Raw genomic sequence first — 27,878 nt, 5'->3', positions numbered from 1 at the left:
TGTCAAGCACCCAGCACACTGTAGGAGTTCAACTATCAGTCCCCTCCCTTTTGTCTGGCTCAGTTTAACCTACAGATAGTTTGGTCTCGAGTTTAACCTACAACTTGGCCACAGAGGTCTGAATGTCAATCTCCCTTTCTTGGTGCAGCTGCCTGTCCAGGCTCATTGTCTAATTGACCCAAGAGAGTAAGTACCCTGAGGGGCCAAGCCCCACAGTGGAGAGCTCCTGCCCCCTGGTGGCCAGAGAGGGAACAAGCAGCCTATGTTCAGACCTGGCAGCAGACTGGTGGCAGCCTGGTGGCCTCTGGCCTGTTGCACCCTGGGTTGGCAAGGAGTTAGTTGATCCCAACCTGACACTTGCCAAGAAGAGTATAGCTCCCAGCTCCTTAGATACAAGCCAGGGCTCAGTTCTTCTGCTGAAAGCCTAAGTCAGAGTTTATCATATGCAAATTTCCTTCTCATGAAAGTGAGCATAAATGTGAACTGCTCACCCAGCAGCATAGAGGCCACTTCAAAGCCAAGCCAAGGCCTACCCTGCACACACCAAGAACACGCTAGGCACATGGCAAGCACACTCCAAACACACAAACCCAACCCAAACCCCAAACCCACTACCATCGAGTTAACTCCGACCCATAGTGACCCTATACGACAGGGTAGAACAGCCCAGTAAGGTTATCAAGGCTGCAATCTTTTTGGAAACAGGCTGTCACACCTTTCTTCCATACAGCGGCTGGTGGGTTCAAACCCTCAACCTCTCGGTTAGCAGCTGAGCACTTAACCAAATACACTAGAGTGGGCTTAACCTGGCTTAACGCCCAGATCCTGGCCTGGTCCTTCTGGCTTTGTGAGAAGGTGCCAGAGGGTGACCCAGCCCCATCCCCGAGGCCTGTATCCCCTGAACCCACTTGGGGTCCCCTCTCCACCACCAGCCAGTCCCCGAGAAATGAGTGAGTGGTCTCCACACAGCCAGCCCCAGATCTGCCCTGGCTAAGCTGGGCTTTTGCCCAAGCCTCTCTTATCTCCCTGAAGCTCTCCCCTCTCCTCCCAAAGATGTTGCTCCCTACAGCTCAGTGGCAGGTCAGGGCCAGCCACCAGGAGGCTTACATACATGTTCCCCTCATCCCCAGCCTTATGACATCCCCAACCCACAGCCCAAGAGGTCAAGAGACCAATTCTGTCACACAGCTGTCAGGGCAAGACAGCCAGGACTCCTAGTAACTCATCATTCACTAGCAACTTAGCTCCAGGTGCCTCAGTACACAGCAGCAATTTGTTAGCCTTCCTGACAGCCATCTCCGCTCCACACACACACACACACACACACACACTTACTTCCTGATTCTCAGGCCTTCTTCATTGTCTGGGAGGAAAAACTCAAAAGATTTGTATGTCTTGACCATATCTCGGCGATACTGGCCAACGTTGAATTCTGGGGGGAAACAAAGGTTCTGCTTTTCACAGCCACAGCAGCTCCTGTCAATTCCTGGCCTCCACCCGCCTCCCCAACCCCAGGCCCTGCACACACTGCACCCTTCTCTCCTCTCCTCCCCCTCTCCCAGAAAGCCCCAACAGGCCCTTGGACAGCTGGGCTGAGCCTTACCTCGTGTGGGCACACCAATCCAGTTCAGGTAGCGAGTCAGCTTCTTGGAGATGTAGGTCTTGCCCCGGGCAGGCAGGCCCACCATGACAATAAGCGTGGGGCAGTTGGTCATGCACACTGAAAGGCAAAGGAGTACATGGCTTCAGACAAGGGTTAGGGCCCTCCCAGTGAGCACCCCACTCTGTCATGTATTGAATTGTGTCCCCCCAAAAATATGTGTCAACTTGGTTAGGCTATGATTCCCAGTATTGTGTGGTTGTCTTCCACTTAGAGGTTGTAATTTTATGTTAAGGAGGATTAGGGTGAGATTATAACACCCTTACTAAGGTCACATTCCTGATCCAATGTAAAGGGAATTTCCCTGGAGTGTGACCTGCACCACCTTTTATCTTACAAGAGATAAAAAGAAAGGGAAGCAAGCAGGGTGACCTCATACCACCAAGAAAGCAGAGTGTGTCCTTTGGACCCGGGGTTCCTGCGTTTAAGAAGCTCCTCGACCAGGGGAAGATTGATGACAAGTGGCCTTCCTCCAGAGCCAACAGAGAAAGCCTACCCCTGAGCTGATGCCCTGAATTTGGACTTTTAGCCTGCTTTAGTGTGAGAGAACAGCCTTCTCTTTGTTAAAACTATTCACTTGTGGTATTTCTGTTAGAGCAGCACTAGATGACCAAGATACCCTCTCTGTCTGTGGTCCTTAGCCTCAGGGCACAGGGCTGGGCATCAGATGTGCCTTCCTGGTCTCTTCACCTGAGACAGCTCCTGGCAGGTCCCCAGGCCCTGGGTTCAAGCCACTACTAGCATGCCCTCCTTCCCCAGGCCTCTCTGGACTCTGGCAGACACAGTGGGATCTCCCCAGCCCATCTCATCCTGATGTGCACCACCAGATACAAAGCTGGACCTGCCACACTCCTGGCTAAACACTGCTGGAGAGTTCTCCAACTCATGTGGGACAAAAGCCCTGTCATCTAGGAACCCAGACCCTAATGTCACACACACAAGCCCCAATCACTCAATGTTCCTAGTACACACAGTCCACTGTCTACTGCTTCCCTCTCTGTGGTGAACTTCTCTTCATCCGACAAAGCCCAGCTCAGAAGCTGGTTCCTTCATGAGTCCCTTCTCCAAGGTACCTCCATGCCTACCTGGTACACCCTCACCCTCAATCCCAGTCATCTGGCCCACGTCCCTGCTCCCCCCAGATTGATCCTGTGGAGCAGAGGCAGCCCCACAGGGTCTGAGCCATTCGACTCGGGTCCTGGGGCCTGGCACAGAGTTGGTGTTCAGGAATTATGGGCAGGAGGGGAAAGGGGGGCACCTAGAAGCCCACTAGAGCAAGGGCCACAAAGCCCTCTGGTAGACCACCCACCACTTTCACATGTACTACAGGTCAGTGTGCCAATTAGAGAAGCTGGCGAGGCTGGAGGGGTGGATGGGTCTGACCACAGCCCCTCCATTCCCCGCCCGTCAGGACAGACACTCAGGTAACAGAATTGCCAGCCTCAAGTGGGCCAGCTTTCACTGTGACCTCACCTCCAAAGACTCAGAGAACCTGAGGGCTGGGTCAGGTAAAACCACAGCAGACAGATGGACAGAGGCGGGGACCTGTCATTGCTCCCCTCCACCACCCACCTAGTTTTGTGTATGCCTTCACCTGGTAGTCTGCCGGGCCCCACCCCTCCATCTGGCTCCCTTGCTGCAGGGCAGAGAGGCCCTAGGGGCAGCCCTGCCTGGGGGTCAGGGGTCAGACAGGCCTGGGTTCCAATATTGACTCTAACACTTACTGGCAACTCTGGGCCTCAGTGTCCTCACCTGTAAAATGGGATGACAATCCCTCAGTAAGGTCTAGCACCATCTCTGTGTAAAAGCACAAGCACCTCAGGGAGGCTGTGCCCTGCCCTGGTGGCACATCTGCCTGAGGAGGCAGCTGACTGCAGGTGGGCATGGAGGCACCTGTCCATCCCCAGGCAGGCCTTGCAGAAAAGCAAAGGGCCCTGCTTGCCAGCCGGGGATCCATCATTCCCAAAGCATGACCTTTTGGACAGATGGGGCCCAACTGTGAGCCCCAGGGGAAGGGGGAGGGATCCCAACAGAATACAGAACACAGGCTGGTACTGAGCAAGAGAGAGGAATCCTGCAGAAAACCTCAGGATTAGCTGAAGAGAGAAAAACAAGTTAGGCAAGGCCCGATGTTCCAAGGGTGGCTGGGGTCTGCGTGGCTTGCACAATTACCAGCCAGCTGACCAGGGCTCGCAGCGACAGAGAGGCAGGGCATCGGCCCCTAATGTGGGGGCTCACCCACCCTGCTCCCCAACACAAGACCACCCCTACCCACTGCTCCCTCATGGGCACACCCATGCCCTCGGGCTGGGGTTCTGTACCCCCTCTTCACATCCGTCTTCCCAGAGATGCCCCTGGACTTTCCCCACAGTGTTTGGTGACAGCATGCCCCTTCCCTCACCTCACCTAAACACACAGCCCAAGGTGCGAAGGGCAGCAAATCAGCTGGGTGCAAAACAAGGACAATAAATGGCCCCTTACCTCCGCTCCTCAGAGATAAGCTCCCAAGGAAATGACCCAGAAGAAAAACCAAAGTTCAAGTATGTTCACAACAGCTTACCACAGCAAAACACTGGAAAAATCCCAGCAGAGGAGAAACTGCAAACTGAAGCACACAAGGGGGGAATGCACAGCGCGTGGACCAAGTGGGCTGGGAAAGGGAGGGCCGCTAAGTACAGCCCCGAGCCTGCCAGGACCTGGCATTGAGCAAACAGCCACTTTCGACACAAACCACGCGCAGAAGGAAATTTGAAGACATGTCAGCCCAGCTGCCCTTGCTGGTTCCTTTTCCTGAAAATCTGCTCAAGGCCAGAGGAGCCCTAGAAGCCAAGAGGCCTGAGACATGCCTGGTGCTGGTCAGAGCCTACTTTCTGGGAGCACCACGAAGAAGCCAGCCAGAGTCCCTGGAGTGGGCTCCAGAACCGACTACTGAACTGCACCTGCTCTCACCTCTTTGGGCTGGGGAAGGAAGAGCTCTTTAAAATGAGTCAACTTGGCATTATGGTCCCCGTCAGAGGGGTTAGAAAGTCATCTCCTGTACTCCTATGCACATAACAATTGTGTCCTCACCCCGGAAGACTCTCGCCACCTTTTGGCTGAGAAAAGCCACCAGACAAACACTGTCCCTTCTTCTACGCTCTCTGGGTCTCCTCTTCATCCCTTACCCTGCCTTCCCCCAGGGCTCCTCCAGGTGTGAGCTGAGGAGCCAGTGATGAAGGTGGCAGCTTCCTGGCCCTCAAATATGGCACTGGATTTCATCAAGTGGGGGAAAAATTGCTAATGAAGAGTGGGGGTGGAGGAGGCCCAGAACACTGCTGTCAACCAGCCCCTAGTGCCCTGAGGTGCGAGGGTCTAGGGACCCCCCAGCTGACTCCCCATCCCCACTGGTCAGCACAGACCAGTCCTGGGCTCTGCTTTCTTCTCCCCACAGGGCCCTGTGATCAAGCCAACTTCCACCCGTACCACCCCCACCCTCAGGGTTGGGGCTGGAGGCACTGTGCGGAAGGCTCCAGGTTCCTTCACTGCTTACTTACTCCTTGCTGTGAACTCCGGGGACCCTAGCCTGGAGCCCAAACCCCACCTAAACTGCAGGTCTCATCCTTGGCCTCTAGGGTGCCTCCTCCTCCAGGAGGCCCTCCTCAGGTCTCTTGCACAGTCCAGGTGATTTCTCTCATCACACCCTGCACTGTAGTCTCCTGGTCACTATCAGTCCACCTGTCTCCCCAACTAGACTGTGATCTCTGTGAGGGCACAAGCCAGGAGGGAAGTCACGAACCCAGCCGGAACCAAGCCATCTGAGCAAGTCTGCACAAGGTAGACAATGTTCTGAAAATGTGCAGCCAAGAATATCCCCTCAGCACTGCTAGAGAGAAACCACTCAGGAAGGTGACAGCTGGGGGAAATCGGAGAAGATAACCTTTGAAGAGGTGTTCTAAGGCCGGAAAAGGCATTTTAAACCCCAATCTTAGGTGCCTCACATTTGAAAGCTGAGATAGCCAAGGACCCCCAAACGCAGGGAGGCCCTAGCAAATCCAGGAGCCATCATCATGACACTGCCCACAGCCCCAGCTTTGGCTCTGCTCTGCGCTGGCTGCCTCACCATCTTTCCAGTCAGGACCTCAGAATGGTGCTTACGTCACTGACAAATAAAATGCGGGAAATGAGTTACTCCTAAGCCAGTGTAATTTGGGGGATAATTTTTCAGAACATGGGGTTTAACTGGGGGAAATATCATAAAGAGGGTCGAGGGTATTAAGACATCTGGCAATGCAGGGATGGTCAAACACTCTCTGGAGTGGAGGATACCAGGTCCAGAGGTAAGATGAAATGTGGCCAAAATGGCAGAGCAGGTTGGGTGGGGCTGGAGTAGGAGTCCAGCTCCCTGACTCCCAGGTCCACCGTGCTGCTCCAGGCCCCCTGGTTCCATAAACCCCCATGCACTTCTCATCAAGGAGCCCCAGAACATGTGGCCACTTGTCCCATGCAGGCATGGATAGTATGAGAGGCTTTCAGGAGCTATTGGCCACAGCCAGACATGGCATCGAGTTACCTATGCTGGAATAGCCCACAGCCTCACCCACTCCGACACCCTGAGACTTTCAGACCTAGAGCCAGGTTTTAATCCCATATCTGGAGCTTGGAGAAACACAGGCCCTGCTGTGAGACCTGCGCAGGTCCCCTCCCCGTTGGGCCTCAGCTCCCTTCTTCCCAGAATGGGGGGTTGGCTAGGAGCTGATGCTTCAATCCCTGACTGCAGTACCAAAAAGCAGAGATGGTGGTGGTAATGATGAAATTCTTGCTACCACTTATCAAGCACCTGCTCAACTGAGGGTCACACAGCATCACAGAGCAGGGATGATGACGGCTTCCATCCCACAGATGAGGGACTGGATGCCTGGAGGGCCAGCTCCTGGCCCAAGGTCACACAGTGTTCCTGCTTCCAAAGTCTAGGTTCTCGTTTTTTCCTTTTTATGTAGTAACAGCAGCATCCCCCTAGTTAGGACCACACCACCCTAACAGACTGGATGGCAGCAAAAGAGAGAAGCGCCTTGGTCCCCCCACCTCCAGAAAAGTGTCAAAGGAGTCCTGTGGCCAGAGCTCCTCAGAACTCAGGGCATGGACAGTGGTCATAGCCCCAGGGCTAAGAGAATGGTCACAGCCTTGGCCCCCAACCAGGACCTAGCTCCTGATCAGAGATACACCCTCCTCCCACAGGATTCACATCATGGTCAAAGCCATGGCCCCAGGGGAGGACTCTTCTCTCCCTTATCATGTCCAAGCAGAGGCCAGGAGCGCAGGGAGACTGTGGCATATTACACAATCGCCAAACTGCCATTTCCATATTGTGCTGTACGTTAACAAGATGTTCTCTGAGGTTCTTGGCAACTTGCAATTTCATTACAATGTTGCAGATACTCCTAAAACAAATATTTTTTTTCATGGTAATAAAACTCTGCAGACTCATTTAAGAATAGAAAATCAAGGAAAGGATAAATACCTAAGAGTCCAGGAGGGGTGAGTCTGTCTATTAACAATGCCACTAGCCTCCTCCAAGCTTCACCCCCCAGTTTCACAATACACACATGACCCCACATGGATACTTAAATACCAATGGACACAAAGACAGGCTCCCCACGGCACAGTATTCTTGCTGTCCCTATTCTGAGCATATGTGCACATCCCTTAAATCGCTCCCAAAACTCAGTTTTAGGCCCAGGGGTGGGTCCAAAAGGCCAAGGGGCACCCTTCCTCCCGCTGGAGGATGAGCTCACACTCAGACCTTTGAAAAGTCTGTGCTCAGAGAGGCCAAGAGACTGACCCAGGGCCACACAGCTCAGGCCCGGCCAAGTCTCTCTACCCCAAAGACAGGGATCAAGGTAGGTCCGAGGCATCGTTTGGCCGGCAGCGGTGGGGACAGGGTAGGGTGTGGGCGGATTGGCGCCCTCCCCGAGGTGATGGCGGCCAGACTAGCCCCCGCCAAGCCGAGACGCCACCACACACCTGTCCCAGCCCCCCTGCTTTGCCATGCCTGTCCCTGGTCCTCCACCATTACGGCCGCCTCACCTGCCCCCGGCCCTCTCTGCACCAGAGACCACCGCCCAGGCGGTCCTACCCACCAACCCCGCGCACCTCCCTCCCCCATCCCCGCGGACCCCGCCTCACCACCGCGCTGGCAGGCGTGCAGGGCGGGCCGCCCATTGCTGTACGGCATCCAGATCTTCTTCAAGGGGTTCTGGGTCAGCTCCCGCGGGGACGCCATCCCGGCACCGGGCTGAGTCGGACTGCTTGGTTTCTGACCCAGCTGCCGGGCCACCGAGGCCCCGCCCCTCGATCCCCGCCCCTCCTCAAGCCGCGACGACGCAGCTGCAACTCCCCGCAGGCCCCGCCCCAGGTCGGGTAGGCTCCACCCTAACCGGAGAGGGCGGGCCATAGACCACGCATGCCCAGTTCGCCTCCGTGCCACTTAGGGACCCAGCAAGTTCCGCCCCTCAGGTTAGGATCGAGAACGCGCAAGTCCAGCTCCTCACGCGCTCAAGGCCGGGGTCTGGAGGCCTCGCCCTGGATGAACAATCCATCTCTTCCAACCCGACCGCGCTGACGTGCATACGCCTCACCCACGGGCCCCGCCCTAGAGCCGCCTTCCCCTCAGGGTTCGCCGCACGGGGCTACGGATGGCCTCAGGGACCCCCAGGAAGGAGGGCTTTGCGCGCAGTGGGGCGGGGCCCGAGTGACCCGCTGGGCCGGATTGGTCAGGACGCATCCTGGAGTCCGCGTTGCCGCGCCTTGCCCGCCTTGCACCGGGACCCCCTCTCCTGCTCCGCGCCCCGCGACCCTCCCCGGCCCACAGAAGCGGCCTGCTCAACCACGCTGGAAAAGCTCCTTTATCTCATGAACAAGGATACAGGACGAATCTCAAAATTGATCGCCGTTTCCTCTTTGCCTTGGCTTCTGGGGAGCACCTGCTAAGCGCCAGGCCACCAGAAGCAAGTGCGGGAGACCTTGTAATCACACTAGTCCCAGCGGTACGTCTCCTTCCAGGATTTCATTTTTACCAATTAAATTTTTAATCATGAGCTTTCACTTTTTTTTTAATGAGCTTCAGTCTTTTTATCAGGAAAATGGGATGCACAAGTCATTAATCTTACAAGATCTGCTATAAATTAAATGCGTCAGTCTCTGAGAAATCCTTTCTTAAAGCATGTTAGTGTTACCAGTTGCTATGGAATCGACCCCAACTCATGGCGACACCGTGTCAAAGTAGAACTGTGCTCCATAGGGTTTTCAATGATTTTTTTTCAGAAGTGGATTGCCAGGCCTTTCTTCAGAGGTGCCCCTGGATGGACTTGAACCGCCAACCTTTTAGCAGCTGAGCCCATTAACTGTTTGCACCACCCAGGGACTCCATGTTAGTGTTATTTTAAAAAAAAGAAAAACCCATTGCTATCAAGTCAATTCCAACTCATCGTGACCCTACAGGACAGAGTAGAGCTGCCCCATGGAGTTTCCAAGGAGCCCTTGGTGGATTCGAACTGCTGACCCTTTGGTTAGCAAGCCGTAGCACTTAACCACACCACCACCGCCACCAGGGGTTCCAGTGTTATTATATATTGTATAATTTATATCCCTCTTGTCTGTGAAAATGCAGTAGGAGCAGGGGGCAAGGGAGAGATCCAGAAGTTCAGGAATCCCTGGCTCACTTGCTTGGTCCCCATCCAACCCCCACAGGCTCCTACCTCCTCTCTGTGTCCCTCCCTGTTTCTGCCCTGGCCCCCAGCAACACTGCTCTAACCTGAGTCACACTGCCCTCTAGCGATGTTTTCATCACTTCCCTGGCAGGGTCCCTTCATCCTCCAGTTCTCTGCAAAGTTCCTGGCATGTCCAGCCAGGAGCCAAGGGCAGTAGAACAGGGCTGACCCCATGTGCTGGAGGAGCAGTGCCTCCTCCCTTTGCCCTCCTGTCCCACCCTGCCTTGGGTTAGCCTTCTAGGCCGCCATTCAGGCCTTGAGAGCCTGGCACAGACCTTAAGATGACTCTGACAAAGATGTTTCACTTACTTCACAAGAAATAAAAGCTCATCAGGTCCATGTGCTGGAGGCCCACCTGGACTGAACCCTGCCTAAAACCAATTCTAGCTGGGGAATGCCCTGCACCAGCAGGGCCAACCACTTCCTCCTTCCTTGTCCTCTTTCTGCAGGGTCCACCCCCTGCCTCATGCCCAGGAGCTCTGAGCACACCCATGGGTGGCCCCTGATGAGCAGGGTGCCTCTTGTGACTACCCGTCTGCTCCCTACTTCCCCAAAGTTGCTCATTCTGTTCCTGACACAGTCATGCCCTCCTGCCTCCTGGCCACTGTGCCAAGGCTATCCTGGGGCCAACCTGCCCTCAGAGACCTCATTGCCACATGCCTACACCCTGTCCAACGCCCCGCACAGCAGCCATAGCAAAGGCTCCCTCCTCTAACATCCACAGACCCCAGCACCTGCCCAGGCTGCCCATCTCTCCTTTCCCGGCCCTCCTGGAATGTTAGTCAAGGGCTGAGGGTAGGGGACATCCAGGTTGGGGCAGGGAATTGCAGTCATCTCTGGGCGGCCAACCCACACCCAGTGAGTCTGAGTCTGGCTTCCAAAGAAAAGCAGCTGCTCTGCAACTCCCACTCTTCCCCAAAAAGTCTGACCCTGGGCTGACCCTGACACACCCTCCCAAGTCCATATATCCAGTTAAGAGGCAAGGAGTTAAGGACCAGAGGAGCCTAGGGCCCCTCTCCAAGGCCTGAGTCTGCATCTTCTCTGAAGATGTTCTCCATGGCCCCTCCCATGTGGGGCAGGAAACTGAGGATCAGGAAGGAGAGAAAAGCCCAGAGTCACCGAGTCAGCCCACAGTGTGGAATGGACTCAGCTTAACTTCCAGTCCTTCAGAATCTCCCCTCCCACACCTTGCACTGTCACCACATTTCCCATCTCCACACCTGGGCTCCTGCCTGTTCTCGCCATCGAAGTGTTTTGTATGCATCAGTAGATACCCGAGAGAATAACTGGCTCTCCTGGCTTTTCCCTCCTCGGGAGTATCCCAAAGTGAGCCAGCTATCCTGCCCCAGGGGTGGGTGAGTATGCCCAGATGTCAGTGTGCACTTATGTGTGAACATGTCCTGCTCAGCCTCTCCCCACCAGGAACCTGACCAGCCTGGCCCTGAGAGTCTCCCACGGTGCCCTCTGCACTGACCACTGGGCCACTTCCTAGTGTCCCAGGCTACAAGCTGTAAGGAGGCCAGAGTGCTCAATCCCTGGTTCTCGATGCTCAGATTCCCCTTGGTCCCTGTCTCTAACAGGCAGGCCTGGCAAACCACCAAGCCACCCTTTGCAGCATACAGACCCAGACCTCAGTGCATGCCACACAGACCCCCACGCCAGTGCACACAAACAGAGCATGCAGGTGCGCAGACATACTTGCACAGCCACATGTGTACACAGAGAGATGCATGCACAAAAGCACACACACAAACAAGCACTGCACCCAGGCACATGCACAGAGGCAGGCTGACTGCAGCAGGCCTGGGGCTCTCTGCTGCCTCCCTCCCCTTTGAGTCCCCCTTCTCCTCTCTTCTCTGAAGTCACTGGGATGTTCCCAAGAGTTCTAGCCTCCTCTGGCCATTTCCAGCCAGAGATCATACCCAGCACCTGCCTGGACCCAGGGGTCACAAAGGGGCAAAGAGCCATGTGACCAAGCAGCCTTTTGAACCCTGGGCTGCACCTCCTGATTCAGGCCTGGCACAGAACACACAGTAGGTGCTAAGAACAGCTTGGGATTAGCCAGGGCACACAGATGTTCAGAGTGGCTCAGGACCGGTGTGATCAAAATTACAGAGTAAGTGCTCAGGGAGACTCCTGACCAGGACAGAGCACACAGTAGGTGCTTAGAACAGCTCAAGACTGGCACAGGGCACACAGCAGACACCTAGAAATGCTGGTTTAAGGGCCAGAGCCACGCCGTATCAAGAACTTCCAAAATGAGCCTCTGAACTGGTGTGACCTCTGGGAGGGTCCTGCCTGACACGACCCCTTGGAAGCCAGCAAAGGGCAGAGTGGGAGGGCCTGAGACAGCTTCAGCTGGCTGTCCCTTCCCCTGGGCTGAAGGAAGATGCTATTTATAGCTCCCCTGGGCCCAGCCCCCTCTCCCCTGAAAGGCAAGTGTTCCCCCTCCTCCCTGCCACTGACAGACTGACGTCCCCTCAGAGCACCCCTATAACCGGAGAGATCCCCCAATGTCCTAGCGCCCCCTCCACCGCCACCCACACTTCGCCCAGGTCTCTCCCCAATCCTGCCACCCTCTCCACGCCTCCCCGCGCCTACCCCGCCCGCGGCTCCCTGGCTCCGGCTCTGTCATAGAGCTGCCTCCTTCTGTACCTCTGTCCATCCTGCCAGCGAACTGACCCGAGCCGCCGCCCCCTGACTTCAGAGTCTGGGCAACCCCGCCCGCCGGGCTGCTGGGAAGACAGTCGCAGGCTGCCTACGGCCCCGCCCTTCCCAGCCCCGCCCTAGGCCCGCCCCCCCAGGGCTGCTCCAGCATCGTCTACACGCGTGGAGGGCTATGCCTTGGGCCACCACCGCAGGCAGCCCGGCTCCCTCCAGTACGGCCTCTCTAGCCGGCCAGAGCTGTCCACACTTCCCAGTGTCTGCCCTCATCTCCGGCTGGGGTTGTGTTGTGTACACTGCCCAGAGCTTCTGCCCCATCCCCAGGTAAGCCTGTCCACACTGTGCAGAAAGTCAGTCCCATCCACCGTCTCCAGTCAGGGTGGTCCGCACTGCCCAGCAGTGGAGCTGGGAGGTGTGAGATAAGGCAAACTCTACTGCTCTCAAACCAAGGGACCACCATCAGTGGAATAGGGATGAGGGGAAGGCAGAGGGGCAGTGCAGCCAGCCCTCATGTGGCACTGGATACACATGGCTATGAGATCTTCACCCATCCCATCTTTTAATCACTTTACATTTATTGAGCACCTGCTGCATGCCAGAACTTTCATATACACTCTATTACCCAACGTTCATCAGAAGATTGGTGGCATCACTCTGCCTTCCGGATAAGGAAATTGAGGCTTAGAAAGGTGAGCACCTTTGCTCAGGACAATTCAGTGATGAATTGGGCCCCTTCTTCCCTGGAGCCATGTATCCAACTCCAAGGCTGGGTGTGCAGGGCTACAGGACGCCTGTGGCTGGCTTTGTGCTGTGGGGGCTTCCTGCAGAGTTGAGGGGCAAGCCCTTCCCTCAGTCACACACACTCATAGATGTAAAATACACGAAGACTCATAACAGAGGCAGCATACAAAGGCTCAGCCACTCATACACCACTCCACTCAAGGCAAGAACACCACAGCCACAAACTTCCCACGTTTGGCCAACCTGGGAGATGGCCTGGAGATGGTACTGATGGCCCCATTCGTCTGGGTAGGTGCTGCTTCATGGGACACAAAACCTGTGACCTTCATCAGCATTTCCCTGTGGTAACCTGTGTGGTGGGGCCCAGACCTACGGGGCTGAGATGGACTGAGTCTGGCTCAGGAGCAGACGGGGCTGGGTGTGACTGTATGAAGTGGCCCTCACATGCAATGTGTCTCTCTGTGTTGGGGCTCCTGAAAGTGGCATAACGGTGGCCACAAGTGGCAGTGTCCAGATGCTGTGACTGTGGGGTGCCCAGACATGGCAAGATTCCACATAGCAGTGACTTGCCATGGTGAAGTGCAGGCTGTCGAGACACTGTAACTCTGTGGGGCACCCAGACACCACATAGCAGTGATTCCATATGGCAGTGTACAGGTGCACTGTGCCCAGATATGGTGCCAGCGAGCCCCACTGCTGCTCTCTGACTCTTCTCATCCACATGTGGCCCCATAATTTGGTCCTTGGGACCCCTCCCTCAGGCTCAGCGGCGACCAACATGGGCCAGGATGCGAGCATTGGCAGCAGCCTGCTCCCTGGCAGCCCTGATCCGGGCCTGCTCCAGCAAGATCTGCAGGAGGCCAAGGGGGACATCCAGCGAGAGGGTGATGTGAGGGCCAGAGCAGGGGCCAGGGCTGGACTGGTCCCAGGCAGCTGAGGGGCCTGTGGTGGTGGCTGGGGGCCTCTCCAAGGCCACAGGGCAGGGAGTGGCTTGGGAACAATTGTGAGAGGAGAGCTGGAAGCCTGGGATAGGGGTCGCTGGGATGACCAGGACCCTGGCCAGCATCAGAACCAGCAGCACCAGCAGACTCCACCTGGTCATTGCGTGGCCAGGCTGTGAGGAGAAAACAGGCTCAGGCCAGGGCTACTCCGGTCAGCTATGAGCCATAGACAGAGACAGGTAATGGGACAGAGAGATGGAGAGGGTGAGGGTGATGGAGAGAATGAGACGGAGAGGCCAAGAGAGAGATTAGAGAGGCCAGACTGGGGACAAAAAGAGAGAGAGACAGAGAGATGAAGAGACAAAAGAGAGCCAGAGACAGTGCGAGACAGAGAAAATCAAAACAGAGAAAGGGGCCAGAGAGACAAAAAGAGTGAGAGAAGAATGAGAGAGAGATAAAGAGATGGAGAGATAGAAGCACAGAGACAGAGAGCAACAAAGATAAAAATAGAGATCCAGAGAGAGAGAAGGGAATGAGATGAAAGAGAGACAGAGAAAAGTGAGGGAGACTGGAAGAGAAAGACAAAGAGACAGGAGCCATTCCAGAGACACGCAGAATGATGGAAATAAAAAGGTTCAAAGAAACAGGGAGAAGCACAGAGAGACAAAAGAAGAGACCGAGGTTCCGAGCAAGAGAGCTTGCAGCAGATCCAGTTCAGAGAAGGGCAGGACCAGGAGCCTCTGAGGCACAGAAGCAGTCAGAGATCCCAGACCATCCACCCCAGGCTCAGAGACCTCCACTAACCCAATCCCCGGGTCCACTCAACCCCAAGACCCTGCCCATCCCAATCAGATACCAGTCCTACCTTGACCAGCCTCCTCTGGGGTAAGTTGGGGGCCTCTGGATCTGCCTGGGACTGGGGCCCGGCAATGCTGTCCTGTGGTCTGAACCTCTGCCCCACTTCAGGGCCCATTTATCTCCTTCTGCCTCCTGGGCTGGGGACTGGGCCATGTTTCCTGGCATGAGGCAGCCCCCCACCTGTGACTCATCCCCTCTGGGGGTGCAGCCAGGACACATGCTCAGCCCCCACCCTATCTGTTACTTTCTGGGGACCAGCTGAGGACTAAGGGTCACAGTGATCAAGGTTGGGCAGGGGGGCTCTGCACCCACACAGGACAGTACTGACCCCCTGGGGAAGCCCTGTCCAAACATCTCCCCAAAGAATCACGACAGGGGTCTTTGAAAACAGCAGCTTTAATGCCCCCCAGAATCAGCACCATGTCATCACAGGCTTGGGTCAAAGGGCGGGTCGAATGCCAGTCACATCCGCTCACTGCCCATAGCCACCCCCATAGTGAGTCAGGTGCCAGGGAGGCAGGAGCCACAATGGGGGTTTGTCCACAGGGGGCAAGGCCAGACCCACGGGACCAAGTCACTGAAATAACGGACACGCACGTGCACGCTCACGTGCACACAGGCCTCTAGCACCAAGGGGAGGGACCGTGGGGCCTTGCTGGGACCCAGACTCCTCCGGGGGATGCTGAACTTCAGCTCATCGTCTGGGCCTCAGCTCTGGGCAGCACCTGGGTGGGGTGGAGCAGAGCGGTCTTCAGTCATCTTCTCACCCAACATATAGGTCCGAGAAACACATAGGCAAAGGCATCAGTGGAGGAGGGAGCTGAGGCCACAGCAGGGAGTGGGGCTCTAGTCTCAGAGGGGCTCCACATTCAGGTCCTTAAAGGAGAGAGTGTGGAGGGGGACCAACTGGGGACTCTACAGCTGGGCTTCTGTGTTCACTTCTCTGTATCTGGTGGTCTGTCCCAGGTCCCCCAGTCAGAGGGGGTCCGGGATCTTACCTAGGATTCCGGTCTGGGGGCTCCTCATAGGGGAGCTGATCTGGACAGGCTCAGTGCTCAGTCCCCAACTGAAGCAGGGGTAGGCCCATACCTGTTCCCTGGCTCTGGACCACTCGGGGCAGGCAGCGGAGCTCACAAGCTTCACGGGTCCCGAAACGGTTGGCATTGCCTCCACAGCCGCCGTAGACGAAGGGGCGACAGGCTCCCGGGCCACCTGCCACAGCCCGGTGATACCAGCGCAGAGTGTAGGCAGTACAGGAGCCCTCATCCAGTGGTAGCGAGCAGGAATCTGGGGCCAGTGGGGGTCAGAGGTCAGCAGGGGTGGTAGGAAGTATAATGGGATCAGAGAGAGACTGGGGGTCAGTGAGAGATCAGCAGAGACGAGATGGAAGCAAAGATGGCTGCCTGCCCCTACTCCTAAACCTCCATAGGCTCAGCGCCCCCATCCTCACCATCACCTTCCCAGAGAGCCTCAAGGTCCTCGTATTCATCCACAGAATACTCAGAGTACTCTGAGTACTCGTCATCCTCGGGGGGCAGCCGACCTGGGCACAGGGTGGGGTGTGCTGTGAGTGGGGCTGCTGCTGGGCCAGGTTCACGCTGCCCGACCTTGGTCCTCAGGGCAGGGCGGGCAGTATGCACCTCCCCAAGTGTGTGCACAAGAGTGCTCATGCATGCACCCTGCATATGGGTCTTTGTACGGGGCATGTGCACTGCCTGCACACGAGTACCCACGTGTGTGTCAGTCTGTACCCCACCCACACATGTACCATGGGCCCAGCATCCTCACCTTCTTCCTCTGCATGAGAGACCCGGAGCACGGGCACACGGTGAGGCCGGGGGCCGGCGGTGTCTGCAGCATAACTAGGGAGGGGCCCTGGAGCAAAGAGCAAGGGGCACGGGGCCCTGGGGTCAGCATGGCAACCCTGCAACCATGCCCCTGCTGAGAGCACCCAGGTGATGGGCAGGGCCTAAGGTGAGGAAAACCCAAGAGCAGGGACTCCAGAAAACTACTCACGTGATCCAGATGTGATGAACTGACCCTGGCAAGCTAGAGGAGGCAGAAAGGGCAGAGAGAGACAATGACAGAGACCAAGAGACAGAGAAAGATGGAGAAAAGCAGAGATGTATATAGAGAGAGACGGACAGAAGGAAGTAGAGAGGAACAGAGAGACAGCCAGAGACAAAGAGAGATAGAAGGGAAGAGGAAAAGAGAGAGGGTGGGAAGCAGAGAGACAGGGAGAAAGAGAAGAAGAAAGACAGAGTAAGAAGAAACAGACAAACAACAGAGAAGTTGGAAAGAGGCCAACAAATGGCAAGAGACACAGAAAAAGAGAGTCAGAAACAAGATACGGGGGTTGGGGGGAGACAAGTGTCAGAATCAGAGAGAGCAAAAGCAGTGGCAGGTAGAGAGAGGTGGGAAGAGAAGAGCTTCACTCTCTGATGACCCTCAGGGCCATCACCGCCCCATCTGGCTCCGTGTCAGGCCCAGAGGGACCAGCTCTGCTCCCACCCCATCCCTCCCCCCGCCACACCATACCCACACTGGGCATCTAGGAACAAGGAGGCCCAGCAGCCCATGTGTCTACCTCTCTGTCTGTTGGGTATGGCCATCTATCATGGCATGTGTCTTCCTGCGCATCCGTGTGTGGTTCTGCCTGTGTGTTTATGTCCCCGCTCCAACAACATGGGTGCCACCCGTGAGTCTGTCAGGCCCATCTCCCCTTGGGAGTCCACCTATTACTGCAGGCACCAGTAAGTGTCCTATGTGTCCATCCACATCTGCCTATGTGTCTTTGTTTGAGGAAAAGTCTGTCAGCATGTCTGTCCTTAAATGTGTCCACCTGCCTGTCTGTCTATTAGTGTGTGTCTGGCTGGGGGTGTTCTGTCAGCATATCTGCCCTTTAGCAAATGCATCCTTCTGAGTAACCATCCATGTCCACTCATCTCCTTGGCTGCTTGCTGCTTGTAAGTCCTGGGGACCGTGCCTGCCCCTGTCTAGGCATGCTGCGGTGAGGTGGGAATGGGTCCCAGGAGACTCTGGGCTTAGCCCCACTCACCACAATGCTGACTCATCTCCTGACGCACAAAGCCCCGAATGTCATCCTCCTGGGAGACAAAACCACATGCAACATGAAGAACCCAAGGCTCACAGGAAGGACGTGGGGCACATCATGCAGGGATCATGGAGGGAGAGCAGCAAGTCAGGGGCCCACAGCCCAGGGGTCTTTCCATGGGGACAAGAGCCATCATGGGCAGGAAGTCACCATGTGGGTAGAACCTCAGAGCCACCAGGCCCACACTCACAGTCAGTGCAGCTTCTCCTTTTTCACCACGGGGACCAGCGGGCCCCGGCAGCCCCTGTGTGACAGGGACTAGACTGTGACCTCTGATCTCAGGGACACCAAAGTTCACTCCAATCCCTGACCCCACACCTGAGAATCCCCACTCACCTGCTCTCCCCTCTCACCAGGGGCCCCAGGGGCTCCAGGGGCCCCCACCACGCTCTCTCCAGGGGGTCCTCGCTCACCCTGTCAGACACAAGAACCAAGTGAGCAGGGGCAGAGGCTGTAGGGGTCAGAAGTCAGGAATGTTGGGGATCATGGGTTCAGGGAGATTGGGAGATGAGTTGCAGGGTCAGGGGTCAGCAAGGTTATACGGGTCAGGGTGGTTCAGGGGTCAGGGGTCAGGGGTCAGAGTTGGGGCCTCTAACCTTCTGGCCCTGAAGTCCTTCAGGACCTTTGGGACCAACACTGCCAGGTGGCCCAGGTGGACCACTGGAGCCATCACTGCCTTTAGGGCCCGGGAAGCCCCCAGTTCCTGGGGGCCCCTAGGGAGAGAAAGGCCAAGGTAAATGATCAGAGCGCCCAAAGATGGACCCATTCCCAGGAAGCATGCTTCCCTCAATTCACCATGACCTTGGCTGCAACTCACCCGCTCCCCTTTCTCTCCCTGGTCACCCTTGGGTCCTGGCTGCCCATCAAAGCCTCGGTCGCCCTAGGGACAGAAGACGTGTGAGAGACCTTTCACCCAGCCCTCCCTCAGTTCAACCCCCAAGATGTTTGATGCCCACAACTTTCTCAACCCAACTGCCTATGACCCCACCAGCACAGCACCATCAATTTGCCATGATCCCCAACACCCTATTGTAACACCCCCTGCCCTGAATCTACCTGTTCCCCTTAAACTGACACTCCAACCTCCCCTACACTGGTCACATGCTCCTACTGCCCCACATTCTATCCTTTAATCCTAAATCTCTGTGACCCCTGCCTCTAGGACCCCAACACACCCTGAAACCTCAAGACCAGCCCCACTCCATTCCCCAAGTGCCCCAACCCACCACAGGCTTCATTGGCCCCAAAAAACCCATGACCCTTCCATGACCTCCTCTGCCTCACCCTGACCTCCCATGATATCCACTGTCCAGAGACCCTGTACCTTGGGACCGATCAGGCCCTCCTTTCCGGGAGTCCCCGACTGGCCGGGCATACCTGGCTCCCCCTGGAGAAGAGGCAACATGAGCTGGGCCCTGGTCCATACACTCCTCCCACACCCTGGGTGTGCCCCACACTCACCATCTCTCCTTTGCGTCCTGCTAGCCCAGGGCGGCCTGGGGAACCAGTTTCTCCCTGCAGGTGCCAGGTGGAAGGGTCAGACTTAGGCCCCAGGCCCTGTGGCCCCTCACCTCCCCCATCACCTCTGTACCTTGTCTCCCTTCTCTCCATCCTGGCCACAGGCGCCCTTCACTCCCCGTTCCCCCTGAGGGGGAAAAACAGGTGAAAAGCCAACTTCCAGATATCTCACCCTATGACCCCTTGATCCTGAACCCAAATCTCCAAGGTGGCCCCAGATACTCCGACCTCTGACCTAACACCCCACATTGAACCCCGGATACCCCACCATCTGAACCCAGATCTCTGGCCTCTGACTCCAGATACCTCACCCTCCAATGTCAGGCCCTCCAACAGGAAAAAAAACAAAATCCATTTCTCTTCTCACCTTGAGGCCCCGGGGACCGATGAAGCCAGCATCTCCTTTGTCTCCTTGGACACCAGGGGCTCCATCCTTTCCTGGAGGTCCCTGAGGGGAGAGGAGTCAATGTGGGGCCGGGGAAGGTCAATGAGGGACCAAACAGAATCACCCTGGATTTAATGGGAGAGGAACACCATGGGGGCAGGAGTCACATCAGAGGCCAGGGCCACTGGGAGAGCAGGGTTTTCCACAGGGACAAGAGTCATCTTGGGCAGGAGGTCACCACACGGGTAGAACCTCAGACGGCTACTGCAGAGGTGGGGTCCCTGGGCAACATGAGGACACCATGAGAGCAGTAGGCTACTGTAAGGTTAGAGGCTACCACATGGGCAGCAGCCACCATGGGAATGGGGCCTGTAGGGACAGAGGGTTCCCTGTGGGAGCAGGGGCATCTTACCAGGTCACCAGGAATCCCTGCAACACCAGGCTCGCCCTGTGGGAAATACAGTCAGAGGGGGCTGGGGGCGGCCGTTTAATGTGAGCATTCCCATTTGTTGGCATATCTGCTGCACATTCAGTCACTGGGTGACTCTTTGGCCAGCGACCAGGCCACATACAGATCACACGTGAACACACATGTGGACAAGAGGGAGGGAGGCTGGAAACCCTCAACACTCAGAGGACACCCATGGGACAGGTGTGTGTGGCACGTGGCTCTGGGCTTGTGCCTGGGGGATGGCTTGCCTTGGGTCCCGTGAGTCCACGCGCTCCCAGCGATCCTGCTGAGCCCTTGTCACCAGGCTCCCCCTTGATGCCCTGTGGAGTGAGGAAGAGAGGGACATAGTCAGGACTAGAGCAGGCTGGAGGTTGGGAGTAGAGCTGGAACCACCAGCTGGGGCAGGATCAGTGTCATTCCCAAGACTGTCCGGCTCCGCACCCCTTCCTGTTGTGCCAGTGCAGGGTGGGGCTGGGGGCTGCGGCCCATGGAATGGTGCATTCATCTTCCCCAGGACCCCTAGGTCCTGCCCCCTCCCCATACCACTGGCCCCCTAATCCCACCTGTAATATCCCTAACACTCAAGGAACCATGCTCCTGTTCCCTCAGGGCCCCTCACAGAGCCCCATGGCCCACAGAGCTCCTCTCCTGAGCTTTCATCCAGGCCCTCCAGCCCTCTTTAGAGCCCCCATCCTCATAGCACCCCACAGAGCTGCTGCAGCCCACAGAGGCTCCTCCCCTGTGACTCCAATAAAGCCCCTCTCCTGCCCTCAAAGACCCCCTGGAGAGCTCCCACAACCCACAGAACCCCCACTCCTCGTCCAATATAGAGCACCCCGCCTCTTCCCTCTTCCTCATACCTTTTCTCCAGGGATCCCGCTGTCTCCCCGAGGTCCTTTGTCACCATCTATGCCCTGAGGCCCTCGTTCACCCTGGGTTAGGGGTCAGAAGGCAGGGTCAGGGGCTGGGGCTCCCTCCCTCTTTGGGCCTTTGTGTTCTCAGGTCCCTGGGCCCAGCCCCACAGGAGCCCCTCACAAACCCTGGGGAGACCCATTTTCCACATGGACCAGGCCCACTCACCGTGTCCCCTTTGGCACCCCGTGGTCCCGGAGGCCCCACAATCATGGCTGAGTCACCCTGGGGGAAAAGGGGCAGTCAGAGGAATCAGGGACACCCTTAGTTTCCCACCCATGCCCTCCCCCATGCCCACACTCACCTTGTCACCCTTTAGCCCTGCGGTTCCAGTGTCACCCTATTGGGTGGAAGAATGTGAGTCCTACCCAAACCGGGAAGCCCCAGCCCTGAAATACAAGATCCATCCCCACACCCATTCATCCCCTGGGACCTTCTCCCCACACTCTTACCTTCTCCCCACGCTCCCCGCGGCTGCCTGGGGGCCCCTGTGTGAGGGAAGAAGACTGTGAGCTGAGGGAATATGGGGGCCTAGTAGACAGGCAACTCAGGAGGTAGGGGAGGCCTAGGGAGGTCTGGGGGAATGAGGGAGAGAAAGAGGACTAGAGAGGTGACAAGGAGGATGGGGGTGGGGGGACTAGGGAAGGACTACAGACAGTGTCCTAGGAGGTAAGGTCAGGGGGGACTAGCAGGGTGTGGGAGCAGACTGCTGAGTGTGCCCTGAGCGCACGGAGGGCAGGAGCAGGGGACTGGAGTCATACCACAGGGTGTTCTCCCCAAGGGGACCCACCATAAGTCCTCGGGGTCCCTCCTGGCCGGGCCGGCCATCTTCACCCTGGATGGAGACATCAGGTTCCTTGACTCAGAGGTTGGGAATCAGAGGCAAGAACACTGACAAAGGAAGCCCGATGTGCTCCCCAGCAGTGGACTGTGCCAGAGCGGGACATACGTACCCGGACACCTGGCTCCCCACGCTCGCCTCGGGCTCCGGGCAGGCCTGCTCCAGGGTCTCCCTGCAGACCATCAGCAGGACGCCAGGGTGAGAGAGGGGGATGGAGGGGAGCCGGAGTTCAGTGCAAGGTCGTTATGGTCAGGGAGGTCATGGAAAGTCAGTGAGGGTCATGGGGGACAAAGGGTTATGTGGCTCAAGGAAGGCTGCACAGGCCAGGAGTAAGGGGCCAGCAGAAGTCAGAGGGAGGCAGCAGAGCCATAAGAAAGAGCCAGCAGCATTGCCCCACCTACCTTGTCTCCTTTGAGTCCAGGGGCCCCGGATGCTCCCTGCGGGTCAGAGTAAGTGAGGGGAGGGTCCTGCTGTCCCTCAGGACCTGCTCGCACATACCCAGCAGTACAGTGTGGCAGAGTCCCTGGCAGAAGCGCTCACACGGAAGACTCCAACACGTGGGGAATTGGACATGTGGGGCCTTGGGGTGCTTCTACTCACCACTGACCCCGGGGGTCCAGGTGGCCCCAAAGGGCCTGGGGCTCCTTCTCTCCCAGGAAGGCCTGCCAGTCCCTACAGGAAAAATGGGGCAAGAGGCAGAAAGTGACTTGGGAACCCTCCTTCTCCTGCATCCCCCAAGACTGAGAGTCCCCAAGACAGGGCCTGGGTCCTTTCCTCCTCCTTACCCGCCCCTGGATTCAGAGGTCCTGAAGCCAGTCCCAAGTCCCCCCATACTGCTCCCGGCCCCTCACCCGCTCTCCGCTGGGGCCTGGCTGACCCATCTCTCCTCGAGGGCCTGTCTGACCAGGGAACCCAACGACACCAGGAGCGCCAGGGGGCCCAGGGAGGCCCAAGTCTCCCTGAAACAGAGATAGCAAAGGGATGAGTGTCCCTGTAGGCTGCCCCCCAAAACTGATCCCAGAACCCCCTGTTCCTCCACCTCCAGGGGCCTCTCTGTCCGCTGCCGCCACCACTGGTGATGGGCATCAACTTACCTTTATACCTGGAAGACCAGCTGGCCCAGGGGGGCCCTGGATTCCAACTCCTGGGTCCCCCTGTGAGTGAAACGAGGGTCAGATCAGACTCAGGGAGTCTCAAGGCCATGACACCCCAGCAGGGACTCTTTAGAGTACATGTACCTTCTGACCCTTCAGTCCTGGAGCCCCTTTCTGACCCTAAAAAGAAAGCAAACAGCAGTTCAGAGGGTCAGAACATGACCACAGACCCGGGACATGGCCCAAATATTCCCAGGGGAGCTTGGATGTGATCACAGACACATGGGAGCACAGACACGTGACCAAAGATTGGCTCACAGAGTCTCGAATGTGACCACAGGGCCGTGGGAGTTCAGGCAAGACTACAGACACATGGCACCCACACAGGAGCACAGATATATGGGACCACAGATGTAAGCATGGATACATGGGCACTCAGACAGGAGCACATGAATGCAGACAGACTCAGACATGTCTGCTCACGGGGAGCTTAGACATGACCGTGAACTCAGATACATGGGAACACAGATAGGGGTAGGGGAGGATTATAAACACATGGCCCAGGATCAGCCCCAAAGAACTCAGATGTGTCGTGAGACCCAGGAGATCAGACAGGAGCACACACGTGTGCTCAGACCTGGTGAGGAACACAGACCAAGGACAGACACATGGAAGCAAAGATAGGGTTCCCAACTGCTGGCAGTGTGGGAGACAAGGATGCATGACCCCTATATGCCCTAAGGAGTGGGGTCCTGAACACTGGAAGACGCGGCCAGATTTAGGGGTTCAGACATGTATGTGCACAGCCCCCAGAACGGCCCCTCATATCCACAATGGTGTTCCTCCCTCCACCTGGGCTCAGACTGGCCCAGACCCCAGACTCACGTCTTCCCCAGGGTCTCCAGGTTCCCCTGCACGGCCGGCATCACCCTACACAGAAAGGATGGTGAGGGGGTCTGCGCCCAGTCTCACCCCTCTCTGCCCAGCGCACAGGCCCGGAGCCAGGCCCACCTCACCTTCTCCCCCCGTGGCCCTGGCAGTCCTCGATCACCTTTGGCTCCCTGTAAAGATGGGGGTCAGGAGACAACGAAAGCATCAGGGCTACAGGCAGATGAGACTCAAGGAGGGCAGCATGAGGCCAGCGGTCAGATGTGGGGCAGATTACGGAGGTTAAGGGTCATGAGGGGTGGGTAAGCTATGGGTCAAAAGTCATCTGCTGTCAGAGGTTCCACACTCACCGGCTCACCCACCAGGTCTCCGGCAAGGCCTCCAGGGGCTCCCTGATAAGAGAGAAGGTTCAGGGGGCTCCTTGGCCCCCACCACTTGGCCCCTCCACCCAAGACCCCACGTACTCACCTTCTCTCCCTTTGCTCCAGGGGGCCCGACCACTGCCTGGGGGGAAATGCCTAGTGAAGTACCAGTCACCTCCCTTCTCCCACCCCTCTGCAGTCTCCAGAGGGCAAGAAGAAACTAAAGAAGTGGGGCAGAGGAGTCAGTGCCAAAGATCACCTGTCCAGGGGCCCCCATGGGTCCAGACTCTCCTTTGGGTCCGACAAGGCCGGGCAGACCTGGTGGCCCCTGTGGCAAAGCAGTGTGAAGAACGCGTGCTTCTCCAGCACCCTGTCCCTGCTGCCACGCCCCTCCTCCTCCAGGCACACAGCTCGGTACAGGGCCCCGTGACAGGCCTGCAGCACACTCCCCCCAGAACACACCGGCACACCAGGGGCTCCTCTGTCTCCATCTTTTCCACTGGCACCATCTCGACCTGGGGCTCCCGGCTTCCCTGTCTCCCCCTGAGAAGAAGGAGCTCCGTCAGAAGCCTGTCCACTGACCCCTGACCAAGGGAGCCCAGCCACTAGCCCCCAGGACTCACCACTTGTCCAGGCAAACCCGGTGCTCCCTGTGGTCCCTGAGGAGGAACAAGTCAGATGTGACAGGGGAAATGGGGTAAGGGACAAAGGAGGACTTGGGATAGAACATGGGACCCAGGGGGCAGGGATATGGTGTCCCTGCAGGAGCCACAGGGGACACACTTACCACAAGGCCTGAAGGGCCAGGGGGACCAGGCAGTCCCACAGCCCCAATAGGTCCAGGCACGCCCTGGGGGGAAAAAAAGTTCAGGGCAGCCCCAACCCCACACATCCCCCTGTGATCCTAACCCATGAGTGGGGCCACTCACCCGTCCTGGTGGTCCTGTCTCTCCAGGCTCCCCCTGCAAAGGTCCAGAGATTCCATGATTCCACAGATGGACAAGAGACTCCTCCACCAAGTCCACTCCCAGGCCATATGCACAGGTCAGGGGGGCACCTTGGTGCTCAGCCTCACTCCGGGGCAGTGACACCCCAGGAGGTTGGCAGATATCCGAGATGCAGACATAGCTCAATGGAGCCTCCTCCCATCCACATACCTGTACACGTCTGAACTCACCTTCAGGCCAGAAGGTCCCTGGGGGCCAGCAGGGCCAGCGAGACCCTAGAGAAAAGTATCAAGGACAGGGGACAGGGGTCAGAGTTCTGGGTCTGGGCTCAGGGATTGACATAAACCAGGCCTGGCCCATGGGGTCTAATGCCTGTGCCATCCTCCCTGACCCCCACCGGGCAGTCCTCTCTCTGTCACTCACTGGGGCACCCGGCGGTCCAGGGTCTCCACGGCCACCCTGTTGGGGAGAGAAAGTCTGAAGAAGACTGAAGAGTCTGAGAAGAATCAGCCCCACCCCACCAGGGAAACTGAGGCAGCACTGTGCATTGTAGAGGCTGGGCACAGGATGGGGGCAAGAAGGGTGAGGGTTCTGGGGCACTCACCGTGGGGCCAGGGGCTCCTCTCTCACCCTGCAGGCCCTAGATAGAGAAGGGGGCTGCTGAACCACAATCTGGGCCTTATTGGAACCTGTCTCCACCCTCAGGGGGCCTTTGCCACCCCACCCAGACACAGCTCTTCACTAGGCTGGTCACTGCCGAGATCACCAGGCACCCGTAGGCATGGTAACATCTGCACATACACAGACACAGCCCACCTCACGGATGGCAGCCGGCACCCAGCAGAGAGTGGGAGAGGCTTAGGTTCCTCAAGGCTGCTATTCCCCAGAGCCTGGGCCAGGCCACCTCTCCCACCACTCACCGGCTTCCCTTCAGGCCCAGCCACGCCCCGCTCTCCTGGTAGACCCTGGAGAGAATAGGTTTCAGGCCACAGTGCCCCTGCCCCCCAGCCCCAGCTTCTCCTCCACCCTCCACCCCCCTAGACAGTCCCAGGCAGCCCAGACCCTGCCCTGCACACAGGACAGCACACGTAAGAGCCGTGTCCCTGCACACCTGTGACCTGTGGGCAAGGACTCACCTGGCTGCCAGCAAGACCCCTCTCTCCAGACTCTCCCCGGTCTCCCTTGACGCCTGGTAAGCCCTGCAAGTGGAGCGTCATGCCTGAGCCCCCAGTTCCCTCCATGCACCATGTACATACCCACCCGCAGAGGAGGGGAAACACATGGTGGGTGGGAGGTCTCACCCTGTCTCCTTTGGGGCCTCGGTCACCATCATTGCCTGGCTCCCCCTGTGGGTATGAGGTATCAAGTCAGGCCCTGGTGCCATGACAGGGGGACTCCCAGGTTGATCCCACACACTGACCTTGGCGCCCTTGAGTCCAGGGGGTCCTTGTTTTTCATACAGTCCAGGACCTGGCTCGTCCACAGTCACCTACAAGCACAAAGTCAAAGTCACAGAGACATCAAGGGGTCATCGCAGATCACAGGGTTGCAGAGAGTTCTGAGGCCAGAGACACATGGAAGCTTCTGGGGCCCAGGCCAAGGTTGGCCTCCTGGTGACTGAAGACACAGACCCAGGGCAGGGCTAGGGTGATCACCTTGGGGCCAGGGGGGCCGGGGGGTCCAGGAAGGCCGGGAGGGCCATCTCTGCCCTGCAAAGAAGAAGGAAATGTGGTGGTTGCCTCAGCAGAGCCTCCAGACAGCCCCTGCCCAAGCAGCCCCATCCCAGCTTACCTGTTCTCCACGCTCTCCTTTCTCTCCCCGTTCTCCCTGAAACGCAAATATAGCAGGGTGCAGGCTACATCCATGAGGGGTCCAGCCATTCCTGACCCCGCTTCCCCGGCCCTCCCTGGGCCAGTCCCAGCTCACCCTCTCTCCTGGCCTTCCTGCTTCCCCCACACTCCCAGCCCGACCTGGGAGTCCAGGAATACCAGGTTTTCCAGGCTCCCCGGCAAGGCCGGGAGGCCCAGGGAGGCCCCTCTCCCCAAGGGCCAGGCCTGGTGGGCCCTGAGGTCCAGGGTCTCCACGATCTCCCTTCAGCCCACGTTCTCCAGGAAAGCCGATGGGGCCCTGGAGGAGCAGAAGAGTGAACGCTGGTGGCCATACAACCATACCCTCCATGGGGCACACCCCACTGAATGGCCACCAGTTACCTCCTTGCCCAAGGGTCCCCGCTCTCCTGGCTCCCCCTTGGGGCCACGACGCCGCTCAGGCACAGGCAGGAAGCTGCCGGAGCTCTCATCCCAGGTGTCCACAATCTCCCGCAGAGCAGACATCTGAGAGATGGCAACGAGTCAGAGAAGCAAGGTTCGAAACTGCAAGCACCCACCCCCTGGGTCCTGTGGGTACTACTTGGCCCAAGGGGTCCCCACTTGCCCCTATCCCCAGTCCCTAAACAACCTACCTTGATGCCAACTGCCTCCAGTGACCGCTCCACATTCTGGGGACACAGGCTGGATGAGGAGCTGCCCACGGAGAAGTCCCTGCCCCCTGTCCCACACTACCCCCAGAAACAGACCGCATGCCCACCTCACCAGGCCTCATGCTCATACTGCCCTTTACTTCTTGGTTGAGGCCTCGCTCAGGACCGCTGTAAGCTGGGGGCCCCTTGCTGGCATGTCCCTATTGCCCAGATTCCCCTGGGTGTAGGCTACAGGACCCCCAGTGGGGTAGGGAGCCGAGCACACAGGACAGGACCA

General features: G+C 57.6%; 3 protein-coding genes across 8 annotated transcripts in view; all 3 read right to left on the bottom strand.

Annotated features, from left to right (window-relative positions):
• The window catches only part of PFKFB4 (6-phosphofructo-2-kinase/fructose-2,6-biphosphatase 4), a 41,193-nt gene extending 29,072 nt beyond the window's left edge, over positions 1 to 12,121 (bottom strand). For 3 of the 6 annotated variants that reach the window (XR_002785678.2, XM_003409680.4, XM_064274578.1), the window contains exons 1-3: positions 7,823 to 7,984; positions 1,604 to 1,720; positions 1,336 to 1,432 (exon numbers count right to left, since the gene is read on the bottom strand). Coding sequence is in view for 5 of the 6 variants with exons in the window: in XM_003409680.4 (XP_003409728.1) it covers positions 1,336 to 1,432; positions 1,604 to 1,720; positions 7,823 to 7,919 (311 nt within the window). In the remaining variant the exon portion in view is untranslated. Of the gene's footprint in view, positions 1 to 1,335; positions 1,433 to 1,603; positions 1,721 to 7,822; positions 7,985 to 9,714; positions 9,762 to 12,006 lie in introns of those variants that run through there. The other 3 variants (XM_023547755.2, XM_010589830.3, XM_023547756.2) reach the window with 3 other exon arrangements.
• A 1,316-nt stretch (positions 12,122 to 13,437) lies between these two features.
• UCN2 (urocortin 2) lies at positions 13,438 to 14,997 on the bottom strand. Its single transcript, XM_064274577.1, has one exon. It carries the CDS (start codon positions 13,910 to 13,912, stop codon positions 13,574 to 13,576), a length of 339 nt encoding a protein of 112 aa, XP_064130647.1. The 5' UTR covers positions 13,913 to 14,997; the 3' UTR covers positions 13,438 to 13,573.
• Positions 14,998 to 15,192: 195 nt separating this feature from the next.
• The window catches only part of COL7A1 (collagen type VII alpha 1 chain), a 33,805-nt gene continuing 21,119 nt past the window's right edge, over positions 15,193 to 27,878 (bottom strand). Inside the window, 48 exon segments of the mRNA XM_064274243.1 lie at positions 15,193 to 15,334; positions 15,699 to 15,896; positions 16,060 to 16,152; positions 16,398 to 16,484; positions 16,626 to 16,658; positions 17,668 to 17,716; positions 17,915 to 17,968; positions 18,061 to 18,138; positions 18,321 to 18,437; positions 18,542 to 18,604; positions 19,049 to 19,111; positions 19,186 to 19,239; positions 19,316 to 19,369; positions 19,610 to 19,690; positions 20,040 to 20,075; positions 20,327 to 20,398; positions 20,939 to 21,010; positions 21,159 to 21,215; positions 21,295 to 21,330; positions 21,443 to 21,478; positions 21,781 to 21,825; positions 21,944 to 22,003; positions 22,233 to 22,268; positions 22,432 to 22,503; positions 22,683 to 22,790; positions 22,926 to 22,985; positions 23,070 to 23,105; positions 23,811 to 23,855; positions 23,942 to 23,986; positions 24,164 to 24,205; positions 24,282 to 24,317; positions 24,435 to 24,503; positions 24,638 to 24,718; positions 24,799 to 24,834; positions 24,963 to 25,025; positions 25,105 to 25,137; positions 25,353 to 25,397; positions 25,546 to 25,581; positions 25,727 to 25,762; positions 26,043 to 26,087; positions 26,259 to 26,321; positions 26,424 to 26,468; positions 26,543 to 26,611; positions 26,778 to 26,831; positions 26,914 to 26,949; positions 27,049 to 27,249; positions 27,333 to 27,455; positions 27,584 to 27,619. Coding sequence (XP_064130313.1) covers positions 15,318 to 15,334; positions 15,699 to 15,896; positions 16,060 to 16,152; positions 16,398 to 16,484; positions 16,626 to 16,658; positions 17,668 to 17,716; positions 17,915 to 17,968; positions 18,061 to 18,138; positions 18,321 to 18,437; positions 18,542 to 18,604; positions 19,049 to 19,111; positions 19,186 to 19,239; positions 19,316 to 19,369; positions 19,610 to 19,690; positions 20,040 to 20,075; positions 20,327 to 20,398; positions 20,939 to 21,010; positions 21,159 to 21,215; positions 21,295 to 21,330; positions 21,443 to 21,478; positions 21,781 to 21,825; positions 21,944 to 22,003; positions 22,233 to 22,268; positions 22,432 to 22,503; positions 22,683 to 22,790; positions 22,926 to 22,985; positions 23,070 to 23,105; positions 23,811 to 23,855; positions 23,942 to 23,986; positions 24,164 to 24,205; positions 24,282 to 24,317; positions 24,435 to 24,503; positions 24,638 to 24,718; positions 24,799 to 24,834; positions 24,963 to 25,025; positions 25,105 to 25,137; positions 25,353 to 25,397; positions 25,546 to 25,581; positions 25,727 to 25,762; positions 26,043 to 26,087; positions 26,259 to 26,321; positions 26,424 to 26,468; positions 26,543 to 26,611; positions 26,778 to 26,831; positions 26,914 to 26,949; positions 27,049 to 27,249; positions 27,333 to 27,455; positions 27,584 to 27,619 — 3,006 coding nt within the window. The 3' untranslated portion in view covers positions 15,193 to 15,317.

Source organism: Loxodonta africana, chromosome 22, assembly GCF_030014295.1.
Source record: "Loxodonta africana isolate mLoxAfr1 chromosome 22, mLoxAfr1.hap2, whole genome shotgun sequence".
Lineage (NCBI taxonomy): Eukaryota > Metazoa > Chordata > Mammalia > Proboscidea > Elephantidae > Loxodonta > Loxodonta africana.
Note: the sequence above shows the minus strand (reverse complement) of the source record. Positions and strands in the feature narration are given on the sequence as shown.

Excerpts from the sequence above, each read along its gene's own strand:
- UCN2 (XM_064274577.1), bottom strand. The coding sequence starts at position 13,912 with ATGACCAGGTGGAGTCTGCTGGTGCTGCTGGTTCTGATGCTGGCCAGG.